Source organism: Rhinatrema bivittatum, chromosome 6, assembly GCF_901001135.1.
Source record: "Rhinatrema bivittatum chromosome 6, aRhiBiv1.1, whole genome shotgun sequence".
Lineage (NCBI taxonomy): Eukaryota > Metazoa > Chordata > Amphibia > Gymnophiona > Rhinatrematidae > Rhinatrema > Rhinatrema bivittatum.
Genome location: NC_042620.1, coordinates 264,816,010 through 264,839,795, shown reverse-complemented (window position 1 = coordinate 264,839,795; position 23,786 = coordinate 264,816,010). Strand labels below are relative to the sequence as shown.

Sequence of the window (23,786 nt, the reverse complement as noted above, 5' to 3'; positions counted from 1 at the left end):
AGTGACATAAATATTGATTAGAAATTTTTATTGTATACAAAAATTTTTCTAAACACTTCAATACATTTTACAGTATTTAATCTTCATTGGATACATCGAGTGAATATCAGATTTTCAAAAAACACAGTCATTAAAAACTACCATTCATACACACATCCATACAATTTAAAAGAATCTTTGACAATTTCACGCGCCTTTTGTTCTATAACACCATTTAAAAAAAAAATCAATTCAGGCATTGTTTGATGTCGTTCCTTTTCCTCCTGTGTTTTTTTGATTTATAGGTGACCTATGAGATTGTGTATAGTGGCACCCAAGGGATCCAAAATGTTTCAGCCACCTTCATGCTGACCAACCTCTCTGGAGATTCAGGCTCCTCACTGCAGCAAAGTTTCAACTTCCTCTTCAGGGTTAATGTCGCATGCTCATAGCTATCGGAACAGGAAAGGGGTGGATTTTGGCCTGCTCTCCCCCACTCCTGCCCCTGTTTGTCTGTGTCCCTCCTCATATTCTAGGGGGGCGGGGTGTCAACCTTATTGCTATTCATCTTTTACATTTTTTTTCTTTCTCTTTCAGTCAGCACAACAGAAACGTGTACCCTCTGCTACTTTTCTCCGGAGTGGAAACCCTGGCTACATTACAGGATCCCCAATCCTAACTTTAATTGCAAACAGCAGGCAACCTGTATCCTACCTCCAAGGCCTCAATCACATGCATACATTTTCTGGGTAGTCTTTATATTTCCTTATGGCATCCCTTTTACTTATGCAGCCACTCTCCTATATCCTACTTCAGAGTCCTCGGTTATATCTGTACAGCCACTTTCTGCACATCTTCTATTCTGTACAGGTGCCATTTGGAAATGGACCAGCTGGTGGTGTATGCTGAACAAGAATGAATGCTATTGCCTTGAAGCAGGCTCTGATCACTAGTCTAGCATGCGGAAATTACTGCAAGTTGATTGGAAGTTAAGCTTACATAAAATAAGAAAATCCTAGTAACCTGTTATAAGTTGGCATGATAAGGGGGAGAGTGTTCATTGATAAATGTGGTAGGGGTCAGTACTGGGCAAAGGAAATGGTATGGGGCATATAAAAATTGTTACATGAGCTGTGCCCATGCTGTAGATCTCTGCAGGATTGTACACTGCTTCCTGTGGGATTTCCCACTGAATTAAAAACTTCCTCTTCCACCTGCCAGTGTTCAGAATTTTTCATTGGTGGGAAAAACGCCCTCCAGCCTCCACATCAGGGTTTGGTGCCCTGTGTAAAGCAGCTGAGGCAGTGGTCCCTTATCAGTAAGTAAGACTTTATTTTTTTTTCTTTTTCTTTGTATGGTGTGATCCTCTGTTCCCCCTGCCCATGCCTAAGGGAAACGCACTTGATTTGGGCATTGCCCACAGCATGCTGGCAGGGGTAAGATGAATTTGTATTTGTTAATGGGTTTACCTCTCTGTGGAGGTGAGGAAAGGCAAACCCCAGGCACATGGGGCGTGTGGTTCTCTAAACAGCACTCAGCTAATGAACAGTTAACCCTCAGAGTGCTGGGAAGATCCTCCGGATTGAACCTGGCTGAATATAAAATGGGAATCCTCATAACTAAGAGTCCCTGGGAAAGAGATCTTCAAGAAAAATAAGTAGTAAGTAGGGCCCTCCCAAGTGTGAATATATGATATTTGAGAGATTTGATCTGGTTAGGGTAAGACATTGTGTTTGTGTGAATGAGCACCTCTCGTAGAAGGGGGTCCAATTTTTAATGATCATGTTTGTGTTGGCTCCTATACTTGGAATGATCAGAGTTTGTGGTAATGGCCCCTTGCAATGAGGGGGAGCTTTTATTTTTCCCCTTGGCTACCCTTGTTAAATCAGTTTAATGCTACTCCATTCATAAGAAGTTAACAGTTATTGGGTTGTTACTCTTACATTTCTCTCCTTTCCTCCCCTATTTATTCAGATGTAAGGAGCGTGGGGGAGAGACATAACCCATGTCTGTGAGAGAGAGAGGAAAGAGAGGGTTATATAATTAGACCATGTATGTAAGTGCTAATGTGGTAGAGATGTGTGGGGTGTGTTTGGAAGTGAACACAAAAGGACACAAGAATGGTGGTGAAAATGAATGATTGCAAAAAGCAATTAGTATTTAGTAGCATTAGGAATAGTGTACTTTTGCACAGTAACAATATGTTTGTTTATTGGTTTTATATACTGTTTGTTTATTGGTTTATATTACATACTTTTTGTTTATTGGTTTTATATATATAGTCATGGACCTTCACAGCGGTTTACAATAATATAACAAAGAAGCATTTGAAAAACATTAAATAACTAAAAGATACATGAATAAATAATTATAAATAGCTAAAAAACATTAATAAAAAGATAAAATCATAAAAGCATAAGACAGTAAAATACTTATAAAATATCTAAGTAGATAAAAAGTATTCAATTTCTAGTACAGTTAATAGAAAAGGAAAACAATTATTAGCATTTGCATCTGTGTATGTGCAATTGAAAAGCCATGTCTTAAGTTCCGCCTTGAATTTTGTACTGTCTGTCCAGAGTTTCGGACTGGCAATTGATAATGCTCTGTCACGGATCTGGCTGAGGTGAGCTGACCTTATCGAAGGGATATCTAAAAGGGCCTTGTTTGCGGATCTAAGGTTTCTCTGGGGAACACGTAGCCGAATAGCTGTGTTCAACCATTCAGTTTTATCACCATAGATAATATTATGTATAATACATGCAGTTTTAAATTGTATGCGATATGACGGGCAGCCAATGGAGGTCAGTTAAGACTGGTGTTATATGATCACATTTCTTTTTATTTGTCAATACTCTGGCAGCAGCATTCTGTAATATTTGTAGTGTACATGTCGTAGAAAGAGGGAGCCCTAGAAATAGGGAATTGCAGTAATCAATGTTCAAGAAAATCAGTCAGAAGTACTGTCCTGAAATCGTTTGTCAAGTAATGGTTTTAATCTTCGTAGCATAAGTAATTTAAAATAGTTTGATGGAAAAGTGTTTCTTTAGGTTAAGTTCGGAGTCTAATGTTATCCCCAGGTATCTTACAGATAAGGTATGCTGTATTTTAATGTGATTTTTCAAGTAAGAGGGGGATATCTTCCCCTCTAACAGTAATATTTCAGTTTTATCCATATTAATCACAAGTTTCATATGCAAAAGAAGGTGCTTGATGGCGTTTAGATATAGAACAATAATTTGATATGTTTTTTCGATAGTGTCGTTTATGGGAACAAGAAACTGTATATCATCAGCATAAATATAAAAGTTTAGGCCCAGTCCTGCAAGTAGATGAAATAATGTTAACAAATAAATATTAAAAAGGGTGGCTGAAAGTGCCGAAACCTGTGGTACTCCAGTGTCCAGTGGAATTTTATTTGAAACCGAATTCTTAATTTTTACTTGGAATGAACGATTCCTCAAAAATGAATTAAACCAATTTAAGACTATAGCTCTAATTCCTATTTCCTTCAAACGGTCAACTAGTACGTTATGGTCGACTATATCAAAAGCCGCCGATAAGTCTAAAAGTATTTAAAAAATAGCTTTGCCCTGTATCGTAACCCCTTAACACAGTATCTGTCATGGCTATTAGTAAAGTTTCGGTACTAACATTTTTTCTAAAACCAAATTGATTTGGGAATAAAATATTATTTGATTCTAAAAAGGATGCAAGTTGTTTCTGAATGACTTTTTCCATAATCTTGGCAATAAACGATAAATTAGAGAGAGGTCAATAATTGCTTAATTTTGTTGCGTCTAAATTAGTTTTTTTAAGAATCTGTTTAATTATTGCATTTTTTTAGCACTTCTTTTAAAGAGAGATTAACAATTTCAGTAATAATAGGTGCAGTTACTAGAATCGAGTTGATGGGATGGCTGACTGGGTTTAGCTTTTTTATCAGGGATTCTATTTCTAGTACCGAAGTTGTATCAAAAATGCTCCAGTTTATACCTTCTTTGTGTTTCATTTTAATTTCTTGACAGGGATGAGGTAAGTTATTAACAATTAACTAATCGATTTTGTTTTTAAAAAAAACAGTGCAATCTCGTTGCATTAATTTTCAAGTAATAAGTTATCGACCTGGTCAGGGTACTTTGTTAGGTTTTTAACTATGGAAAACAATGCTCTTGGGTTGTAACAAAATTTTTGAATTTTATTCTTAAATTCCTTTTTGGCATTATTGATAGGTGTGTGTTTTTTGTTTTTTTTTTGTTTGTTTGTTTTTTTTGTCGCTTTTATGTTATACCAGGGATTCTGTTTCTTGGATGATTTAATAGTTTTTGTTTTTAAGAGACTGAGTTTATCTGCAATAATTTCAGATTCCTGTAACCATGCAGATGTGGCATCAGAACTATTTTCTAACTTAATTGAATGCCAAATCTTCAAATTCTTTCTGAAGCTCATCAATACGGTTTGGGTTCGGAATGTTACATGTATAGTATCAGTATCATTTTGAATTGGTGTGCAATTACATTTTGCTTTGGAGTAAATTAAACTGTGATCAGACCAGGGCACCTGTGTGGGTATAGTTGTAATCAAACTGCATAATTTAGAGTTAGTGAGTTAGTGAAGTATGTAATAAAATCAGTTCTTCCACGGGGTTGGGTAACGTGTTTTAGTCGGGGTGCACAAAGGGGCATGCCCCTTTTGTCACGCTCCTTCGGTGCACGATACCTGGCCCGATGCCTGCGCTTTATGGCCCTCCCCTGTTGCTCTTGATGTCACTCGAGGGAGGAGCTAGCGACCGGGGGGGGGGGGGGGAAGTATGTTGTCGCTAACCTGAGTTATCTTCAGATTTGTAAAAACCTTCGTTGATACTCTATAAAAAAAAAAATATATATATCTATATATATCATATCTATCTATATATGGGTTTGCTATTTATTTATTTATTTATGTTTTTTATATACCGATCTTCTTACATTATATGCAAATCAAATCGGTTTACAGAGAACAGTTGAAAGCTTGCTTGGAGGCAATTACATATAACGAAGAACTTTTTAAATAACAGTTAAATAGAAGAAAAATATATATGACAAAAAACAATGTCTTAAATGTCTTAATGTTTTAAATAGAGCTTTTAAATAGAAGAAAAAAAAATATGACCAAAAACATGGTATTAGGAAATATTCCTATTCCTAATTGTACAGATGCCTTACAAGAGGCTGGAACAGAAGACCTTAGATAACTAACTTCCACATGAGAGAATCGAACGAACAATTGTGATTGGGTACAGGGAGGATAGGAAGGGGTAGGACAGGGGTGTGGGGGGAGGGGAGGGGTTGGGGGGGTCAGGATGAGTGGGTTAGACGGGTAGGTAAAGGGTAGGAGTTAAAAGGGGAGGGAAAAAAAAGCATTTATAAGGGGGGAATGAAGTTTAATGGGGTGTGGAGGAAGGTGGAGTTATACATTTAAAGCGAAGCAGATGCAAAAATAGCACGTTGAAAGCGGCTTGTTAGTAAGACATCTCTCACGAGCAGGAGAAGCTGTAGGAAAAAAATTGCTGGCTTTATGTCATGCAATCATAATTTAGATATGTCTGTATTTTGCTTTGCTTCTCCTGAGCATTAATGAATTTTATTTTAATAAGAAAATGTCTAGTTTTATCACTGTTATGCATTATTTCAGAACTCAAGTTTTAGCTTGATAAGTATAATAGATTCTAACTTTATATCAGTGTCGCATGTTGTTGCAACTGTATATATGTGTATATTTATAATATATACATTTGCTAGCTATATTAATACTTTTATGGCAGAGCTATTGAAATCCTCTTTTCAGTTTAGTATATTAGACTTATAGAAAGATAAGAATTGTGTGTGCTATTCTTCCAGTTGTTTAATCTTGTGCAAATTAAGTAGAAACTGACAGCAGGGAAGCATATAAATCTTTTTAAGAGTTTAGACTGAAGGTTAATTTTATTTCTTTGAGAGAGATTTTTCCACTCCTGTATGATATCACTTCCATTGATTTCTTTTAAGTGGGAAAAAGCATTCTGGGAAATGTAGGTTTTTGGGGGGTTTTGCATTTAAGTAAACTAGTAGCAAGATTTGTTTTGAAGTTAAAAAAAAAAAAAAAAAGATGTATCTGTTAGTGAATGTAGGAATCTCTATAAAGTTTAAACCTCTCAAAATATTATGTCCTTTTTGCTATTAGCTGTCTCCAAATAAGTGAATGAATAAATATTGTGTGCTTGGATATAATCAAAGAAAAATGTGTAATTTTAGCATTGCAGCTAAATGAATTAACCTTCATAATAGAAACAGTTTTCCAACTTCCGGTTATGGAAGCTCCTGATCAGACGTGGGTGGACTGAGCTCTGTTAACCCTTCTGCTTTGGAATAAGAATTACTTGCCTTTCCCATCTCAATTTGTCTTACCTGAGGAGATTATGTATACCATCGCATGGACTCTCTTCTTAAATTTTTTTTTTGAGAATGGAAAAGCTGCGAGAACTACCCATGAAAAGAGTTGGCTGCTGAACCATAAAATGGCATCACCATCCTCGAGTGCCTCACAGGACAAAGTGATAGTGATGATGTCCGAAGAAAAGGTGCATAATATCTCCAAAAGCGTATCTGCGGCTTTAGAGGTTCGGTTGTCAAAAATACAATCTACCATTGAGATTAAGGAAGGCCTAGCGTCTCACTCGCAACGATTAAACAAAATGGAACAAAGAGTCTCAGCCAGGGAAGACCACCCTACTCAGGTGGATGTTCAAATAGCATTATTACAAAAAGTAAATGCCAGCTTACTTGAACGCTTGGAAGATCAAGAAAATCGTAATAGAAGGAACAATATTAAAGTGATCAGTCTACCTTAAACTGTGAAGGATACGGTATTGTATTCATTTTTTGAAACCTAGTTTCCAACCCAATTGGGCATTGATACAAAGGCCACTCCTATTTATATGTGAACAGGTGCACCGGCTGGGCTTGATAAAGGAGAAACTTAACCACCCACGACCTGTTATGGCTCGCCTGCTCAATTGGGCATATAAAACCAAAATGAGTGCGTTCCGATCCAAAGGCTTGCTGGAATATGAAGGCACAAGGATTCTATTGTTTCACGATTCTTTGGCGCAAGTTTCAGCCTAGAGAAAAGAATTGTCTCTGTGCGCAGAGTTGCAAAAACAAGGAATTCGCTTCACTGTTTTATATCCTGCCAAGTTGAAGATCCAGCATGACGGAAAGATCCTGTTTTTGAATGACAAGGAGCAAGTTCAAAGTTTCATGAACAGTTTGTCGTGATGCAGGCCTGAGGCTGGTAATGGTACTTTTGGATATCAGGGTGTCTGTTGCTGGAAGTTGTGACGCACTGACTTTATTTCTTTCTCCATTCCGATGTTAATAACTTGCATTTACCTTCTTTAGTTGACAGAAGTGAGTATACAATGAGGGCTTTGTTATGCTCCTTATAGGCCCTATAAGTTTCCATGTTAGGAAGCTGTGACTTTCTTATGCCCATTTCCAGCCTGCCCTTGTTTTTTTTTTTTAAGGCTTATACAGAGGGCCTGAGTGTCAATTTGGCAATTTTTTCTTTTAAGACTGGGACACTGAAAATCATACTAATTAAGCCACTTCCCTGCTTTCATATGTATATTTCATTTTATACTAAGCTCGGTTCTAAGGGAAAGGGAAGAGTGTGCACATCACAGATTATAGTTTAAAGCACAATCTGGCCGATACAGTACAGTGCGCTCTGACGGAGCGCACTGTTAACCTGCCATTGGACGCACATTTTCCCTTACCCCTTATTCAGAAAGGGGCGGAAAACGCGCATCCAACCCGCCGAACCTAATAGCGCCCTCAACATGCAAATGCATGTTGATGGCCCTATTAGGTATTCCCACGCGATTCAGTAAGTAAAATGTGCAGCCAAGCCGCACATTTTACTTTCAGAAATTAGCGCCTACCCAAAGGTAGGCGCTAATTTCTTCTGGTACCGGGAAAGTGCACAGAAAAGCAGTAAAAACTGCTTTTCTGTGCACCCTCCGACTTAATATCATGGTGATATTAAGTCGGAGGTCCCGAAGGGTAAAAAAAAAATTTGAAGTTGGCCGGCAGCTGTCGAGTCGAAAATCGGACGCTCAATTTTGCCGGCGTCCGGTTTCCGAGCCCGTGGCTATCAGCAGGCTTCAGAACCAACGCCGGCAAAATTGAGCATCGGCTGTCAAACCCGCTGACAGCCACCGCTCCGGGCCAAAAGGAGGCGCTAGGGACGCGCTAGTGTCCCTAGCGCCTCCTTTTGCCCATTTCTACTGCTGGGCCTCATTTAAATACTGTATCGCGCGCACGGGCGAGAGTGACCTGTGTGCGCGCCGGGAGAGCGGGCGTTTGCCCGCTCTCTCGCGGACTTTACTGAATCGGCCCGATTGATTGCTTTACACAGCTGCATCATTTCATTAAGCATGTTGTTTAACATTATAATGTTTGAAATGGTTCTATTCTTTGGGGGGGGGGAAATTAACTAACCGTATACATGCAGCTAAGGTGGGGGGGGGGGGAGTTCACACTGAATGCCATCTCCAGTGCTAAGAAGGTGGGAAGACGATGGCTTGGAGTATGGTGGTCCCTTGGGGCTGTGATATTGGTAGTGGGATTTTTTTTTTGTCTAATACGGATTGGGGGGGGTTACGGGGGCTGTGTGACTGTTATGTTTGGGATCATAAGTATGGTATGCATAGAATGGGTTTGAGAAGGAAGGGGAGCTGCGTGGATGTTGAATGGGTGTGGACTATACTAGGAATATGGCAGGCAGGGAGTAGGGAACAAACCTGGGTGTGTCACATGGGTTCTTGTGATTGGTTGTTTCTTCACATGGATTTCTCGTGCCTGGTTGGGGGGTGCGAGACCAGATATATATATATATATATATATGTGGTCCTATTGCCAGTTCCATGAGGAACTAACTGGGTTATGATTATGCTGGGAAGATGAGTGACACACGTGAAAATTGCTATTTTGAATGTGGATGGAATACATTCACCAGTTAAATGAACAAAATTGCTCATTATGCTCAGAGAGAGTGCAGATTGCATGCTTACAGGAAACACACCTGTCTGATGTAGAATATTCAAAGCTAAAACGAGACTGGGTCAGGGATTATTTCGCCTCCTGTTCTTGTAGACAACACAGTTTAGCAAACCTTATTCATAAGGATCTCGCCTTTAAGTTGGATAGCATAACTAGGGATACCGAAGGAAGGTATGTGTGGGGTTTTGTTTTGTTTTTGGCAGGGTCATTACTTGGGGTTAAATGTTTCATTGGAAATATATATGCACCAAATGTTTACTCATCTGAATTTTTTACCTCACTGATCACTGTTATCTTAGGCTATCCTGACTACAATTTAATCCTGGAAGGTGACTAAAATTTGATGGCTGATAGTAGAGAGGATTGCAAGCTGCCTAGGGTTGCTAATGCTCAGGAGAGTGGTAGATTTTACTTTTGAAGGGGTTAGCTATGCTAGATATCTGGAGGGTATTGCATCCTGGAGAGAGAAGGATTTTATGGATGGTTTGTTTTTTCTAACCCTCATCAAAGCTGCTCCAGAATAGATTATATTCTTGTCTCAGAAACGTTGTTTCCAAAAATAATAGATGCTTCTATTGGGATAATTGCTATTTCAGATCATGCCCCTGTTTTCATGTCATTAAAGTTGGGAGGTGAGTTTGGGAAGTCGCAATTCTGACATATGAATGCTCAGCTAATGAAAGACACAGAATTTTGTCAACTTCTGAGAGACAAATGGCAGGAGTATTATCAATTGAATGCCACAACAGATATGGCTCCCACACTGAAATGGGAGGCCAGTAAAGCTGTTATGAGAGGTGAAATTATTGCCTATGTGGCTAGGCAGAAAAAGTTTCAAGATGCTGAGATTTTGCATCTTCCTAATTTTTTAAAAGTTCAAAAATAGGTACATGTATCAGTTATGTCAGCTGAACATAAGATCTACATGGACACCAAAGCAGCGGTAGATCCATTTGTTACATCTCAAAGCTGTCCTCTCAATTTTTTTTAAATTCAGTTCTTTAAGTTTGGTAACAAGACTGGCAGATTAATGGCTAATTTGGTGAAAGGGGCACACAAGAGGGCATATGTAACTGGATTGCGGAGTGCTAATGGAGTACCACTCATAGACTCTGGGGAAAATCTGAGAGATTTTCAGATTATATTATCAAAATTTATATGATGCTGGATGTATAGATATGGGTGCTAGGGATGATTTTTTTCAAAGATTTATCACTCCCTGTTATGTCAGATAATGGTGCATCAGTTACACCAGCCTATATCTGAGGAGGAAGTTCTTAGGGCTATAACTTAACTAAAATTGGGTAAAGCAGCAGGGCTGGATGGGTTTGGATCTGAATTTTTCAAAATCCTCAAGTGTCAGATTCCCAAGCCCATCAAAGACCTGTTCGGTTACGCCTTGATTCATGGGTTCTCTACCGGGAATTTAAATCAGGCTGTTATAGTCTTAGCAAAAAAAAGGGGAGACCTAGGGAATCCAGCATCTTACAGACCTATTTCATTATTGAATGTAGATGCCAAATTACTAGCCTCTATATTGGCAGCCAGACTAGGTAGGATGGTGCCATCTTTAGTAGGGGAAGATCAGAGTGGTTTTGTGACCGGAAAATATGTTAATCTGTGTAAACTGCTGGCTGTCTTGAATGATACAAAGAGAATCAACTTAAGCTTAGATGCGGAAAAGGCATTTGACAAAGTAAATTGGTTTTATATGTTTTGGGTATTAGAAAAATATGGGGGGACTTTTTCTAAATTGGATTGAATTGCTCTATACAAATCCAAAAGCATGTATATTAGTGAACAGTTCACTTTCAGACGAATTCCCTTTACAGGGGACAACTAGGCAGGGGTGCCCTCTGTCCCCTTTACTGTTTGTCCTCACCCTTCAACCGCTAGCCCTTCAGCTACAAAGGTATGTAGATCTGCAAGGGATAAAAGTAGGTAATAAGGAACTGAAAATGTGCCTCTTTGCGGATGGTATCTTGTTATTTCTTGCCAATCCTCCGCAAGCTATTTCTTTGATTATGAGGTTCTTCTCTGCTTTTTCAATCCTTTGCTGGTGTAATGATCAATTTTGATAAGTCTGAGGCTCTTCCTTTACATACAGGTCGATACAGTAAAAGTCGCAGGCGAGCACCCACTCTCCCGGCACGCACAGGCCACTCTCCTGTGCGCGCGATTTAGTATTCAAATGAGGGCCCACGGTAAAAAGAGGCGCTAGGGACACTAGTGCGTCCCTAGCGCCACTTTTTTGACAGGAGCGGTGGCTATCAGCGAGTTTGACAGCAGACGCTCAATTTTGCCGGCGTCGGTTCTCAAACCCGCTGACAGCCACAGGTTCGGAAACCAGATGCCGGCAAATTTGAGCATCCGGTTTTCAAGCCGCAGGCTGATTATTTTTTACTTTTGGGACCTCCGACTTAATATCGCCATGATATTAAGTTGGAGGGTGTACAGAAAAGCAGTTTTTTTTTTTACTGCTTTTCTGTACACTTTCCTGGTGCCGGCAGAAATTAACGCCTACCTTTTGGGTAGGTGCTAATTTCTGAAAGTAAAATGTGTGGCTTGGCTGCACATTTTAGTTACTGAATCGCGCAGGAATAACTAATAAGGCCATCAACATGCATTTGCATGTTGTGGGCGCCATTAGTTTCGGGGGGGGGGAGGGTTGGATGCACATTTTCGACACGCTATTACCCCTTACTGAATAAGGGGTAAAGCTAGCGCGTCCAAACGCGGGTTAACAGTGTGCTCCGGAGCACACTGTACTGTACTGTATCGGCCTGTAAGTGAATTAAAAGATACTTGGGATGGGGATTTCCCTTTTAGGTGGGCTCCTCAAAAACTTAATTATCTGGGAATCTGGATCCCTAAAGATATCACCCTTTTATACAAGTGTAATTTTAGGATTTATTAGTGTTTTCAACAACAATTGAAGACTTTGATGCCTCTTCCAATCTTGATGATGTGGAGAAATGCTATCTTTAAAATAATTATCTTATCGAAGCTACTATTTAGTCTTCAAATGCTTTCGTGTTTGCTCTCTTGTCAAGACTTAGCATGACTTAGAGCGATGTTTATCAGCTTTCTATGGAGAGGTGAAAAAACGAAGATAGCCTATTGTAAGTTAGTGAGACCCAAGGAAGAGGGCAGATAGATGCGCCCGATTTTGTCTAGATAGTTTAGTGTGTCATATGTGCTTTCTAGGGGAATTTATAGGAAATAAATTAAAATATGTTTTTCGTCTAATGGAAGAAACTTCTAAACCATACTCTCTCTCTCTGTGCCCAAAGATTCTGTGGGGGAAATTTTCTTGCATTTTCTTGTACAAGCCTGGAGACATTTACGGAAAAGATTGGAAATGTAGAGCAAATCTTTATTTTTACTAATTCAAAATAATGCTAGTTTCCCATCAGGTGACAAGAACAAAATCATTGATCTGTGGAGGATGGCAGGTTTCAGTATATTGAGGCAGCTGATAGATGAAAAGTCTGGGGTAGTTTTGAGATTTCAACAACTGCAATTCTCTTTCAGTATACCTAAAACTCACTTTTTTAGATGTCTACAGATTCGTCATTATCTTGTCTTTGGCATGACAACTGAAGAGATTAAACCGGAATTCAGATGGACGATTGAGATGGAACAGATTGCATGAGGGCAAAACTCTATTGCTACTTGGTATAATTATTGTAAACGTCATGGTGACTATATTCTGACAGATTTAGAACAGTACTGGCAAAGGGAATTGTGACAAGGCATATTGGCGAAGAGGCTGGGGAAAATCTTTTGGAAAGTCCATAAGTTTGCTCATCTCAGTACCACTAAAGGAAATGCAATACAAGATATTACATCATTGTCAAGTGAATAGGATATGTTTATGTAAGATGCGTCTGACTGATAGTAATGAATCTGCATACACAAGTACAGGGGTAGATAAAGTTACAAAGTCCTTAAAAATGCATTTCTTTATTTTCCCAAAACCATCTCAAAAACCTTTTTACAACTGAATACACAAATCCAAGGTGGATAACATTCCAACATACCTTAAAGTACATTTTTTATTTTTTCAACAGGTCATATATTATATAAATGTTTCATTAATACAATTGCTATACCAAATATATTGCACACAAAAACTGCCAATTTAGATACATATATATCCATCCATAACACTCCCTCTACACTCACATCACACTACTCACACCCATTCATCATCTATCAACAACCATTCACATTGAAATAAAATATATTAAAATATACCCACAATCCATCTCCCATGATCCCCATACCATACTGATAACTGATGTCCAAACAAGATTCCTTGTTTCACCCACATAGGCTTCTTCAGGGGATATATTAACCAATAACTCAATCCTACTCAGACTATTTCCACAAAATCTATACATCAGTATCTTCCGCCACTCTCAAGCATGTAGGTTCATTCCGTCATCAAAGAGTGTGTTAAACCGATCTCCATTCATAATCTAAAATGCACACAAACAAACCAAAAAAATCAACAAACCCCAAAAATATCTTCATTTCACCTCCAATCACACCCAGGCACAACCATATTTCAGTATCCAATAACTTACATCTAATTATTCACCATATTCCTTCCGATGTCAGCTTCAACCGATCCTCTTCAAATCCTGAGGTTCATTCAACTTCCACCATACTCCAGCTATTACACCGCCAACTCCCTAATCATTGTTAATATATATATAGCATTGTAACATTTTCCCATCTTTTTGTTAAACTTTTTCTATAAGTTTTGTGGCTTTTTTTTTTTTTTTTAATTTTTAACACACAAAAACCAATATGCAACATACCTTATTATCCAATGTGGTCATAAATCCCAACTGCACAGCTTAGAATTTTTCTCTCAGGACCTCCAATTACTGGTTATATCACCCGTTTCTTACATCCCAAGGATACAAACCCACATATGCCGATAACATATCCAACAATACTTATGGTATACAACCTACCTTATAACTTTCTACATCCATCAATATCACCACCTCGTATTGATAAGACCATTCGGCATGGACGCCACCGTCCATGTAAACTTCAGCTCATAACGCAATCAAATTAAACCGCTACAATCCCGGAAGTATCACCACCTACTATACCCACATCATGACTGATTCAATAAAACACCTCCCACTCTACTTCTTTATTCAGCCCATATGGATACAAAGTCCTCCACCAGTAAATAAATCTTTGTTGTTTCTGCCACAAAAAATCGGGCTATATCCCTCTGATTACTGACAATCTGTTGAACCATGAAAAATTTAATATCCTCAATACGATGATCATATGCACTCCAATGAGCTACCAAAGGTGCCCCCTCTTTCCTAATCCTTATATTGCTTTTATGGTCAATTCTTTCATACATTTCCCATTTAGTATGTCCGATGAATGTCATAAGTGCCAAATGGCAGAGGGGTCATTCTTGCATCTTTTTATATTGTCATTAAAAACTATTCTTTCTGGGAAAAGGTGTCAACAGCCATAGTACAAATTTTTAACATTACTTTACCGTTCCAGGGAGAGATCTTAATATTGGGAGGGGGGATACACTGCGAGACACTGAACCCTTGGCAACAGTCACTATGGTTTTTATCTCTTTAGTCCTATCTTGGCATAGAAATCTATATTAAAGGAATGGATCACTGATGCCGCTCTTTCATTTTTATGCTGGAAGGAACAAATTATAGTTTCTATGCAATTGGAGCACCAGGATGTACGCTTTCGTACTCGTTCAGTTCCAGCTGCCTATATAGCAATGTGGAAGCATTTTTAAGATTCGTTGCTCATGACAGAACAGAAAATGTTGTTGGATTTGGGATACTCAACAACCTGGTAGATAACCATTTAGGGAAGACATTGGATTCCACTTATACACCACAATTTACTGAGTATTGAAAGTAGCTTGTGACGAAGGGTTGAATGAGTCTATGAATGGTTAGGATGTGGTTGCTTGATGGATGAAGGGATGGACAAGGGAGAGTGGGATGGCAGTTTTAATGTGATGGAAAATGATGAGGCTTCCACTGGGGTTAAATTATGCATTGTAACTGATGCCTATATTGTGTATTCTATTTTCTGCTTCTTATTCTTCATCTGCATCTCTACATACAGTTCATTTTTTTTTGCCTTGTCTCAATAAAAATGACTTTTTAAAAATAAACTGTTTTCCAGGTACTACTTAAACACCTTCTCTCTAAAGAATTTCTTCTTTGTCTCCTCCCGCCCCTTCCATTTATGGAACTTGAAGAAAAAATGCTTTACACAGAAGGAAAAAAAAAACCTTCTGTCCTCCCTATGTTTATATAAACTTTTGTGTGTATGTATCTGAGCCATCTCATGTACACCCTGGGCTCTCTACGTAGAAGCTACCAGTTACTGGGTGGAGAAGAGGCTATGTGGACGTTTCAGTATGACACATTAGGAGCACCTAAAACAACTTTTTTTTTTTTTTTTTTTTTTTTTTTTTAATAAAACTGCAGTATACAAATCTTGGGTACCCCAACCATTTCTGCAGTACTTACCAGGTGCTCCTCATACCAGTCCTTGCCACCAGTTGAGGATGACTAGCATAATCCTCTGCACGTTGTCCTGTATTAGCAAATATGACAGCTCTTAGCCCAAGATAGGATGAGTGCTGCAGCAATGTATTGTCCTACTGAAACATCCACATAGCCTCTCTCCAGCCAGTAACTGGCAGCTTCTGCATAGAGAGAGAGTCCAGGGTGTACATGAGATTATCCAGATAATGTATTCCATATAAAAGAATTATTTGGTATAGTGGAGGGAGGAGAGTGATTTATTTTGTTGACTGAGGAATACATTTTCAAATTGTTTAGGTTTAGTGTGGGAGGAAGAGCTATTATGCATTGTCTTGCTTGCTTTTTGCTCGTTTTTCTCCTTGACCTCTTTGCTTGTACAGGTGACCATTGTGCGAAGCCTCAGTAACGGGAGGTGCTCAGATCACGACAGGAGTGATGTATTGTTTGGATTTAACATGAAGGCAGGCTGCTGGGTCAGGTAATGCCAGTCATGTCACACTGAGTCAGTTTTGCTATTAATTTTAACCACTAACGGGCGGATTTTAAAAGCCCTGCTCGCATAAATCCGCCCGGATTTACGCGAGCAGGGCTTTGCGTGCCGGCGCGCGCAGAACCCCAGGACGCGCGTAGGTCCCGGGGTTTTTGGACGGGGGGCATGTCGGGGGCGGGGCCAAACGACGCGGCGTTTTGGGGGCGGGATGTGGCGTTTCAGGGGCGGGCCCGGGGCGTGGTTTCGGGCCAGGGCGTTCCAGGGGCGTGGCCACGCCCTCCGGAACCGCCCCCAGGTCGGGTCTGGGTCTGGTCTCGTCGCGCCAGCTGGCGCGCGTGGATTTACGTCTCCCCCCGGGAGGCGTAAATCCATGGATAAAGGTGGGGGGGGGGGGGGTTTAGATAGGGCCGGGGGGGGGGGTTAGGTAGAGGAAGGGAGGGGAAGGTGAGGGGAGGGCGAAAGAGAGTTCCCTCAGAGGCCGGCTGCGCGGCTCGGCGCGCGCCGGCTGCCCAAAATCGGCAGCCTTGCGCGCCCCGATCCAGGATTTTAGAGGATACACGCGGCTATGCGCGTATCTTATAAAATCCAGCGTACTTTTGAAAAATCTACCCCTAATTCTTTTAGCACTATACACTCATATATATAAAATATTTCTTTTTTTGTTTACAACTGACTCAGTTTCTTTCTGTTCTTGCTCTTCTCTCTGTGAGGAGGGTGTGGCTCTGGGGTAATTATATCATGGTCTGTCTGTTTTTTCTCTCATTCATGCATCACAGTGGAGTTGATGTGGAACGTGAATCCTGCAGTGCATTTCATGACCATTTGTACCAAGTTCTGCAAGGCAAAAACTCTCCAAAATTCCTAGCAATGTTTGGTAATGCTGATCCCAGCCAAAGTCAAGATTGGACTCAGGTTGCTGAGCAGAATTGTAGTATGCAGGTAAGGCTCTCTACTTTCCAGCTACAAGCATATAGGTAAGACCTGGTTTACAAGGTGTTCGTGTTTGTGGAAAAGCTTTCATAAATGAGACCCACATTTACTGGTGCAGCCTGGTTAGAAATCCGATGAAGTCCATTACCTGCTGCTAATTAAGTTGACTTAGAAAATAGCCACTGCTATTACTGGCAATAGTAACATGGGATAGACTTAGTTTTTGGGTACTTGCCAGGTTCTTATGGCCTGGATTGGCCACTGTTGGAAACAGGATGCTGGGCTTGATGGACCCTTTGTCTGACCCAGTATGGCATGTTCTTATCTCTGAACTGTAGTAATCTGTATGTCCTTCTTTTTTTTTTTTTTTTTCCCCCAACAGGTTTGCCATTATATTTATTGCTAGAAATGAGGGATCTGTTTGTAAATTATACAATGTCTTTCTTTCTAGGCAGAGAGGAACTTGTTGCTGGTACTCTTTTGATCTGGCTAACTTGTGCATCTGTTTCCTTTTAGGCACAGGGTAATTGCAGCTCTGGCTGTTTCGTCCCTTTTTCCTTGGAGATTCAGGTCCTCTGGGCAAAAGTGGGACTTCGGTCCAACCCACAGTCTCAGATAGTGGGAGCACGTTACAAGTATCTGTGCAAACCTGTGAAGGTGAGTGCAAACATGAGAGAGGATGAGTGGGGCTGTGCATGGTTGGGTTTGGGGTGGGGAACAAGGCACTGAATGAGGTGCAGAAGGGACTGCATAATGGGAGGGTGTGTATGATAGTGTGGAAAAGGGCAGTGGCAGTTGTCAGGTTCTGTTTTGAGGAGATGAATCGGGGTTGCGAGAGTTGCGGTAGCGGGGTGTGTATGGCAGGAATGTGTATAATCTCAGCCATTTTACCATCTGTGGTGAGTATAGTAAACAAGCTAATTCTCTCTGTCTTCAACTTTGTGATCTGATCTTTTCTTATTCCTCTTTTGTCTCTGCTTTTGTTTCCTTGCAGTGTCTGGATCCAGTTAATTTAACAAGCTATGTTTCCTTTACTGACGTGACGCAGCACCCTGAGCCTCCCCGAGGTCAGCCAGGTGTGGATTGGAAGTTGCCCTTTGACTTCTTCTTTCCCTTTAAAGCAGCCCTAAGCAGTGGAGAGATTAATGGGGCAGGCTGCACTGGCCTCTTCCTGCTCCTTGCTCTCACTCTGTGTCAGAGTCTTAGCACATAGTTGAAGGATCAAACCCTGTCCCTGAGAGGACAGGTAAAGAGGCTCAGCCACAAGCATGCTTCATGTGGGGACAGGAGGAGGACAGTGGCGATGTATGCACTTGTGCACATTGAACCCTCGTGATGTGGGTACTGCACTCGAGCAAGCCCCCACCTGCTTGGAATCTCACTCCAGTTCCCCTCTCTGTAGCAGCATTATTACATAGCTCCCATGGAGACTTTTAAAAAAAATGGCGAGTTCAGCAAATGCATCTAAGTTTCTTGGTGAGTAGCACTGCCAGGGCTGTTGCAAAGAAGCTGATGTCTTTGCTCCCCTGGCAGATCTCTGTCCCAGACCATAACACTCAAGCATCTTGCAAATGGATTTCTGTGTTGCATTTTTCTTCCAGAATCTAGGTGTGGGCGACAGTGGTGTTTCCCTGGCTGGAGACAGAAAGCCACACTGAATCCAGCTTTTCTGGTGCAGATAAAACTTTATTAAACAAACACAATACTTTCACAATGGACTGCTTATCTTAGCAGTAGTCACTTACACACACACACACACACAGGAGCTGCAGTCTGCCTTGCTTCTGGTCAGGGTACATTCACTCTCTTCTGTGACCATCTTGGGAGTGAGACTTGACTTGCATGATACTTGCCTGACATATTTCGAATCTCATACAACAATGCTATTTCTATCTGTATTTTATTTGCAGATTCAAATCTTTGCTCTACAGAGGTGATCTTAAAACCTCTTGCTCATAAGAACATAAGATATGCCATCCTGGGTAAGACCAAGGGTCCATCATGCCCATATCATATGTCCATCAATGGCCAACCAAGTCACAAGTAGCTGGCAAGTACCCAAACGTTAAATGAATAGATCCCAAGCTACTAATCCTTATTTATTGATAGCAGTTTATGGACTTCTGCTCTAGGAATTTATCCAAACCATTTTTAATCCCAGTTACACTAACTGATGTAACCACATCCTCTGGCAATGAATTCCAGAGCTTAATTATGCATTGAGTGAAAAAAATGTTCTCTGATTTGTTTTAAATGAGCTACTTGCTTGCTAACTTCATGGCGTGCCCCCCTAGTCCTTGTATTATTCGAAAGAGTAAATAACCAATTCACATTTACCTGTTCAAGTCCTTTCACGATTTGTAGACCTCCTATTTAATTTCTCCTCAGCCATCTCTTCTCCAAGTTAAACAGCCCTAACCTCTTTAGCCTTTCCTCATAGGGGAGCCGTTCCATTCTATTTATCATTTTGCTCGCTCTACTCTGTACTCTCTCTCTCCAGTACAACTATATCTTTTTTTGAGATGCTGCGACCAGAACTGCACACAGTATTCAAGATGTGATCTCACCATGAGGCGATACAGAGGCATTGTGGCTTCCACCATTTTATTCACTATTCTCTTCCTAATAATTCCTAACATTCTGTTTGCTTTTTTGACCGCCACAGCACACTGAGCCGATGATTCCTCGATCTCCTTTCCTGGGTGGTAACTCCTAATGTGGAACTAATATTGTGTAACTGCAGCAAGGGTTATTTTTCCCTATGTGCATCACCTTGCATTTATCCACATTAAACTTCATCTGCCATTTGGATGCCCAATCTTCCAGTCTCAAAGTCCTCCTGCAATTTATCACAATCCGCTTGCGATTTAACTACTCTGAATAATTGTCATCCGCCAATTTAACCATTTCACTCATCGTACACCTTTCCAGATGATTTATAAATATATTAAAAAGCACCAGTCCTAGTACAGATCCCTGAGTCACTCCACTGTTTATCTTTTTCCACTGTGAAAACAGACCATTTAATCCTACTCTCTGTTTTCTTTCTTTCAACCAGTTTGCAATCCACAAAAGGACATCACCTCCTATCCCATGACTTTTTAGTTTTCTTAGAAGCCTCTCGTGAGGGACTTTGTCAAACGCCTTCTGAAAATCCAAATACACCACATCTACTGGTTCACCTTTGTCCACATGTTTACTCATCCCTTCATAAATGCATAGGAGATTTGTGAGGCAAAACTTCCCTTGAATAAATCCATGCTGACTGTGGTCCATTAAATCATGTCTATCGGGAGGGGGGGGGGGGTGCTGTCGGCGGCTGATGTGTGCGGACGTGTAGAAGCTCGGCTCAGATTCCCTCATAGCCCTTCGACCCTTGATTCTTTCTGAAAATACTTCAACTTCGGTGGAAAGTCCTTGCTATAGCGAGTGGCACATTAATCACTGCTCCCAGGATGACTACGAAGCGAAAAGCGAAAGATCTGCAGCATTTTTCGTATGAGAAGCTCGCGCCAGAAACGGAACAAGATGGCGCCGAGACAGCAAGTCCTGAGATGAGAGGCCGGAGTAATGACGGACACCGGGTGTCCTTCAAACGCCTTGTCTGATGCAGTAAAATCATCCCTGTTTACCAGAGAGGAAGCCCAGCAGTGGTTTATTGAGCTGCGGGCTGACTTGAAGCAACACAGGGAGGAGATAATGGCATCTGTTGCCAACTTAAAAGAGGACCTAGCTGCACTGGGCAACCGGGTTGATGATACTGAGAATCGTATGGATGTACACGGAGACTCCATTAACTCTTTAGTTATACAACAAGATGCCACTACTACAACTATTCAGGAAATCCAAAGTAAGATAGAGGACCTGGAGAACCGTAGCAGACGCAACAACCTGCGCATCAGGGGAGTTCCAGAAAGTCTGGAATATGCCGAGGTGATCTCCATTGCAGCACAGATTTGCAACTTTATCCTTACTCAGGGCACCGAGGGCTCTCTTGAGCCTACTACACTCCTGCCTGAGATCAAGTTTGAGTGGGCGCATCGCACTTTGGGCCCTCGGCCAGATCAACAGCCCAGAGATATGGTGCTCTGCTTCACGAGTTTCCCTATCAAGGACTGTGTGTATGCCATCTCTAGGCAGTTAAGAGATAAAATGGAACAATCACAGTCTCACTATCTACCAAGATCTCTCAGCAGTTACCTTGAAGAAGCAGTACGACCTCAGGGAGGTCACAGCTCAGCTAAGGGCCAAAAATATAAAGTATCGCTGGACCTTCCCCTTCGGACTTACATTTCAACATCAGGGAATTGGCTATAAGGTCGCTTCTCTAACAGATGTGATCGAGGCCTTTAATAAGGCTCAAATACCAGTAACGTTTCAGAACACCAGTGCTACAGCGTCTACACGCCAGTAGGATCAAGCACCACACTGGCAGCGGGCCGAAAAGGGTGGAAAACGGCTGCGATGCCAACCTGACCCACGCAGAAAGGAGGCTACAGATCAAGGCTGAGGAGCTGTAACTGTGGGGTTAAGTTTATCATCTTTTTGGGCTACTTCACCCGAAGTTGGCCTCTTCACGGCTTTTTCAACTTAATAAGCGAGGGTCTTATTCTAACTCCGTGGACTTACTCTCATGGACAGCGTGGACAACACCGAGGTTATTTCATAGGTTGGGTAATTGTTACATGTTGTGGAAAGTTTGCTAAGTTGGGCAGGGGGAAATCAACAATGTTGGGGTTCATATGCTTCGCATGGGACGCTACAGACCTCGAGAGGAGGTGTATCCCATAGGGGGTAACAGGGATACTTACGGATTTCACTGGGGGCATACCGGAGTTTCTGGTATATTATCTTATTTAAGGGTGGCATGGCAACAAATCGTGGTAAGGCTGGAAAGGGAGTGGGGAACAGTATTTCTGATGGCACTCATAGACATACTTGTTAAGCTGGGATTTCTTAAGTGTGAGGGGGACTACTTAGTTGTTCATTTTAAGAGTTGCAATGGCGGCTAAGCTACTTTCCCTAAATGTTAAGGGGCTCAACACACCCCGAAAACGTTTGCTGTTCACGAGGGAATTACAGCGTCAGAAGGCGGGAATTATCTTTGTCTAGGAGACACATGTGCGGAAGCACCATGAAAGACTTCTAAAGTTTTCCCAAGTTCCCATTACTCATTGGGCAGCCAGCACAAAGGACTCAAAGTACACTGGTGTGGGTATCTTATTTTCAGCAGCTTTTGTCCATGAGGAAATATCTCACGTTTATGATCCCCTAGGCAGCTATATTCTTGTCAAGATTAAAGTGGGTAAGCATATTTTCACACTGCTTAATGTATACTTCCCCAATACCCGCAGATTCTCCTTTATAAATATACTCCATGACCTACTACAGAATCACATGGAGGGTGACTTAATTATGGGGGGAGACTTCAATTTTGTACAAGACCCGATTTTGGACTCAAGCTCAGGGAAGGTGTCGGATCCCCAAACACGTAAAAGGTGGCAAGCTTTTGTGGCAGACTGGAGTATTGTGGATATCTGGTGGGTCCGGTATCCTACTTCACACTCTTACACTTTTTTCTCTAACCCACATTGCACTTACACAAGAATTGATCATTTTTTTGTATCGGCTGCGCTGCAAAATTGAATTCAGAACGCAGATATTGATGACATTACGTGGTCAGACTACGCTCCGATATGGGTTTCCTGCTGTTTTCAGGATACCGACAGGGGATTTCGCCCATGGCGTCTTAATGACTCCCTGCTTAAAGATGATGGCTTTATTCACCAGATGGAGATTCTTCTCCGGGATTATTTTAAGGATAATCAAACAGATGGTATGTCCCCTCTCATAATTTGGGAGTGCTCAAAAGTAGTAGCACAGGGTGCCTGCATTGCTTGAGCTGCGCATTGCAATAAGGAACGGGAGGCCCAGCGTACAAAATAGCTATCAGAGTTGGTAGCGCTAACACAGATTCATAGCCGAACCCACTCAGACGCACTGTATCAAAAAATATTGAAAATTAAGGATCAGTTGAGGTCCCTAGATGATGCAGCTATTGGTCACCATCTAATGCTATTAAAGCAGCAATTTTTTGAAGGGGGAAACAAAGCTGGGAGGTACCTAGGCAGACAGCTTAGATCTGCCCAAGCTCAAACAGTGGTGCCGAAAATACAAAACAGTCAGGGTCAAATCATAACTACATCTCAGGGAATTCGAAACTCCTTTACAGATTTTTACTCCCAATTGTACTCCCTAGACACTTCTGTTGCCGAACAGGACATAGATAGTTACTTGCAATCGGTGCACTTACCAAATCTTACTGAGGTGCAGGAGGAATTAATAGATAATCCTATACAGCTGTCCGAAGTATCTGCAGCTATCAAAAAATTAAATCCAGGAAAGGCCTCCGGACTAGACAGTTATACTGGTACCTTCTACTGTAAGTTTGCCCATACCTTGGAGGGTCCGATGGTGGCAGCATTTAATTCTTTACTGGAAGGGGCTTCATTCACTCAAGACTCAAATACTGCAGGTATTATGGTTTTGGCTAAGCCAGGCCGAGACCCCATATTCTGTAGCTCCTATCACCCCATTTCATTGATAAACATAGATCTGAAGATTCTGGCCCGGATTCTGGCGGCCAGACTCAATGGGATTCTTCCTGGACTGATCCAATGCGACCAGGTAGGCTTTGTGCCTGGTTGCTTAGTAGCGGACAATGTCCGAAGAATT

General features: G+C 41.1%; 1 protein-coding gene across 1 annotated transcript in view; it reads left to right on the top strand.

Annotated features, from left to right (window-relative positions):
- Positions 1-23,786, top strand: part of TCTN3 (tectonic family member 3) — a 66,154-nt gene that overhangs the window by 23,125 nt on the left and 19,243 nt on the right. Inside the window, exons 9-14 of the mRNA XM_029607951.1 lie at positions 285-410; positions 577-684; positions 16,012-16,109; positions 16,898-17,060; positions 17,568-17,708; positions 18,046-18,127. Of these exons, the coding sequence (XP_029463811.1) occupies positions 285-410; positions 577-684; positions 16,012-16,109; positions 16,898-17,060; positions 17,568-17,708; positions 18,046-18,127 (718 nt within the window). The remainder of the gene's footprint in view (positions 1-284; positions 411-576; positions 685-16,011; positions 16,110-16,897; positions 17,061-17,567; positions 17,709-18,045; positions 18,128-23,786) is intronic.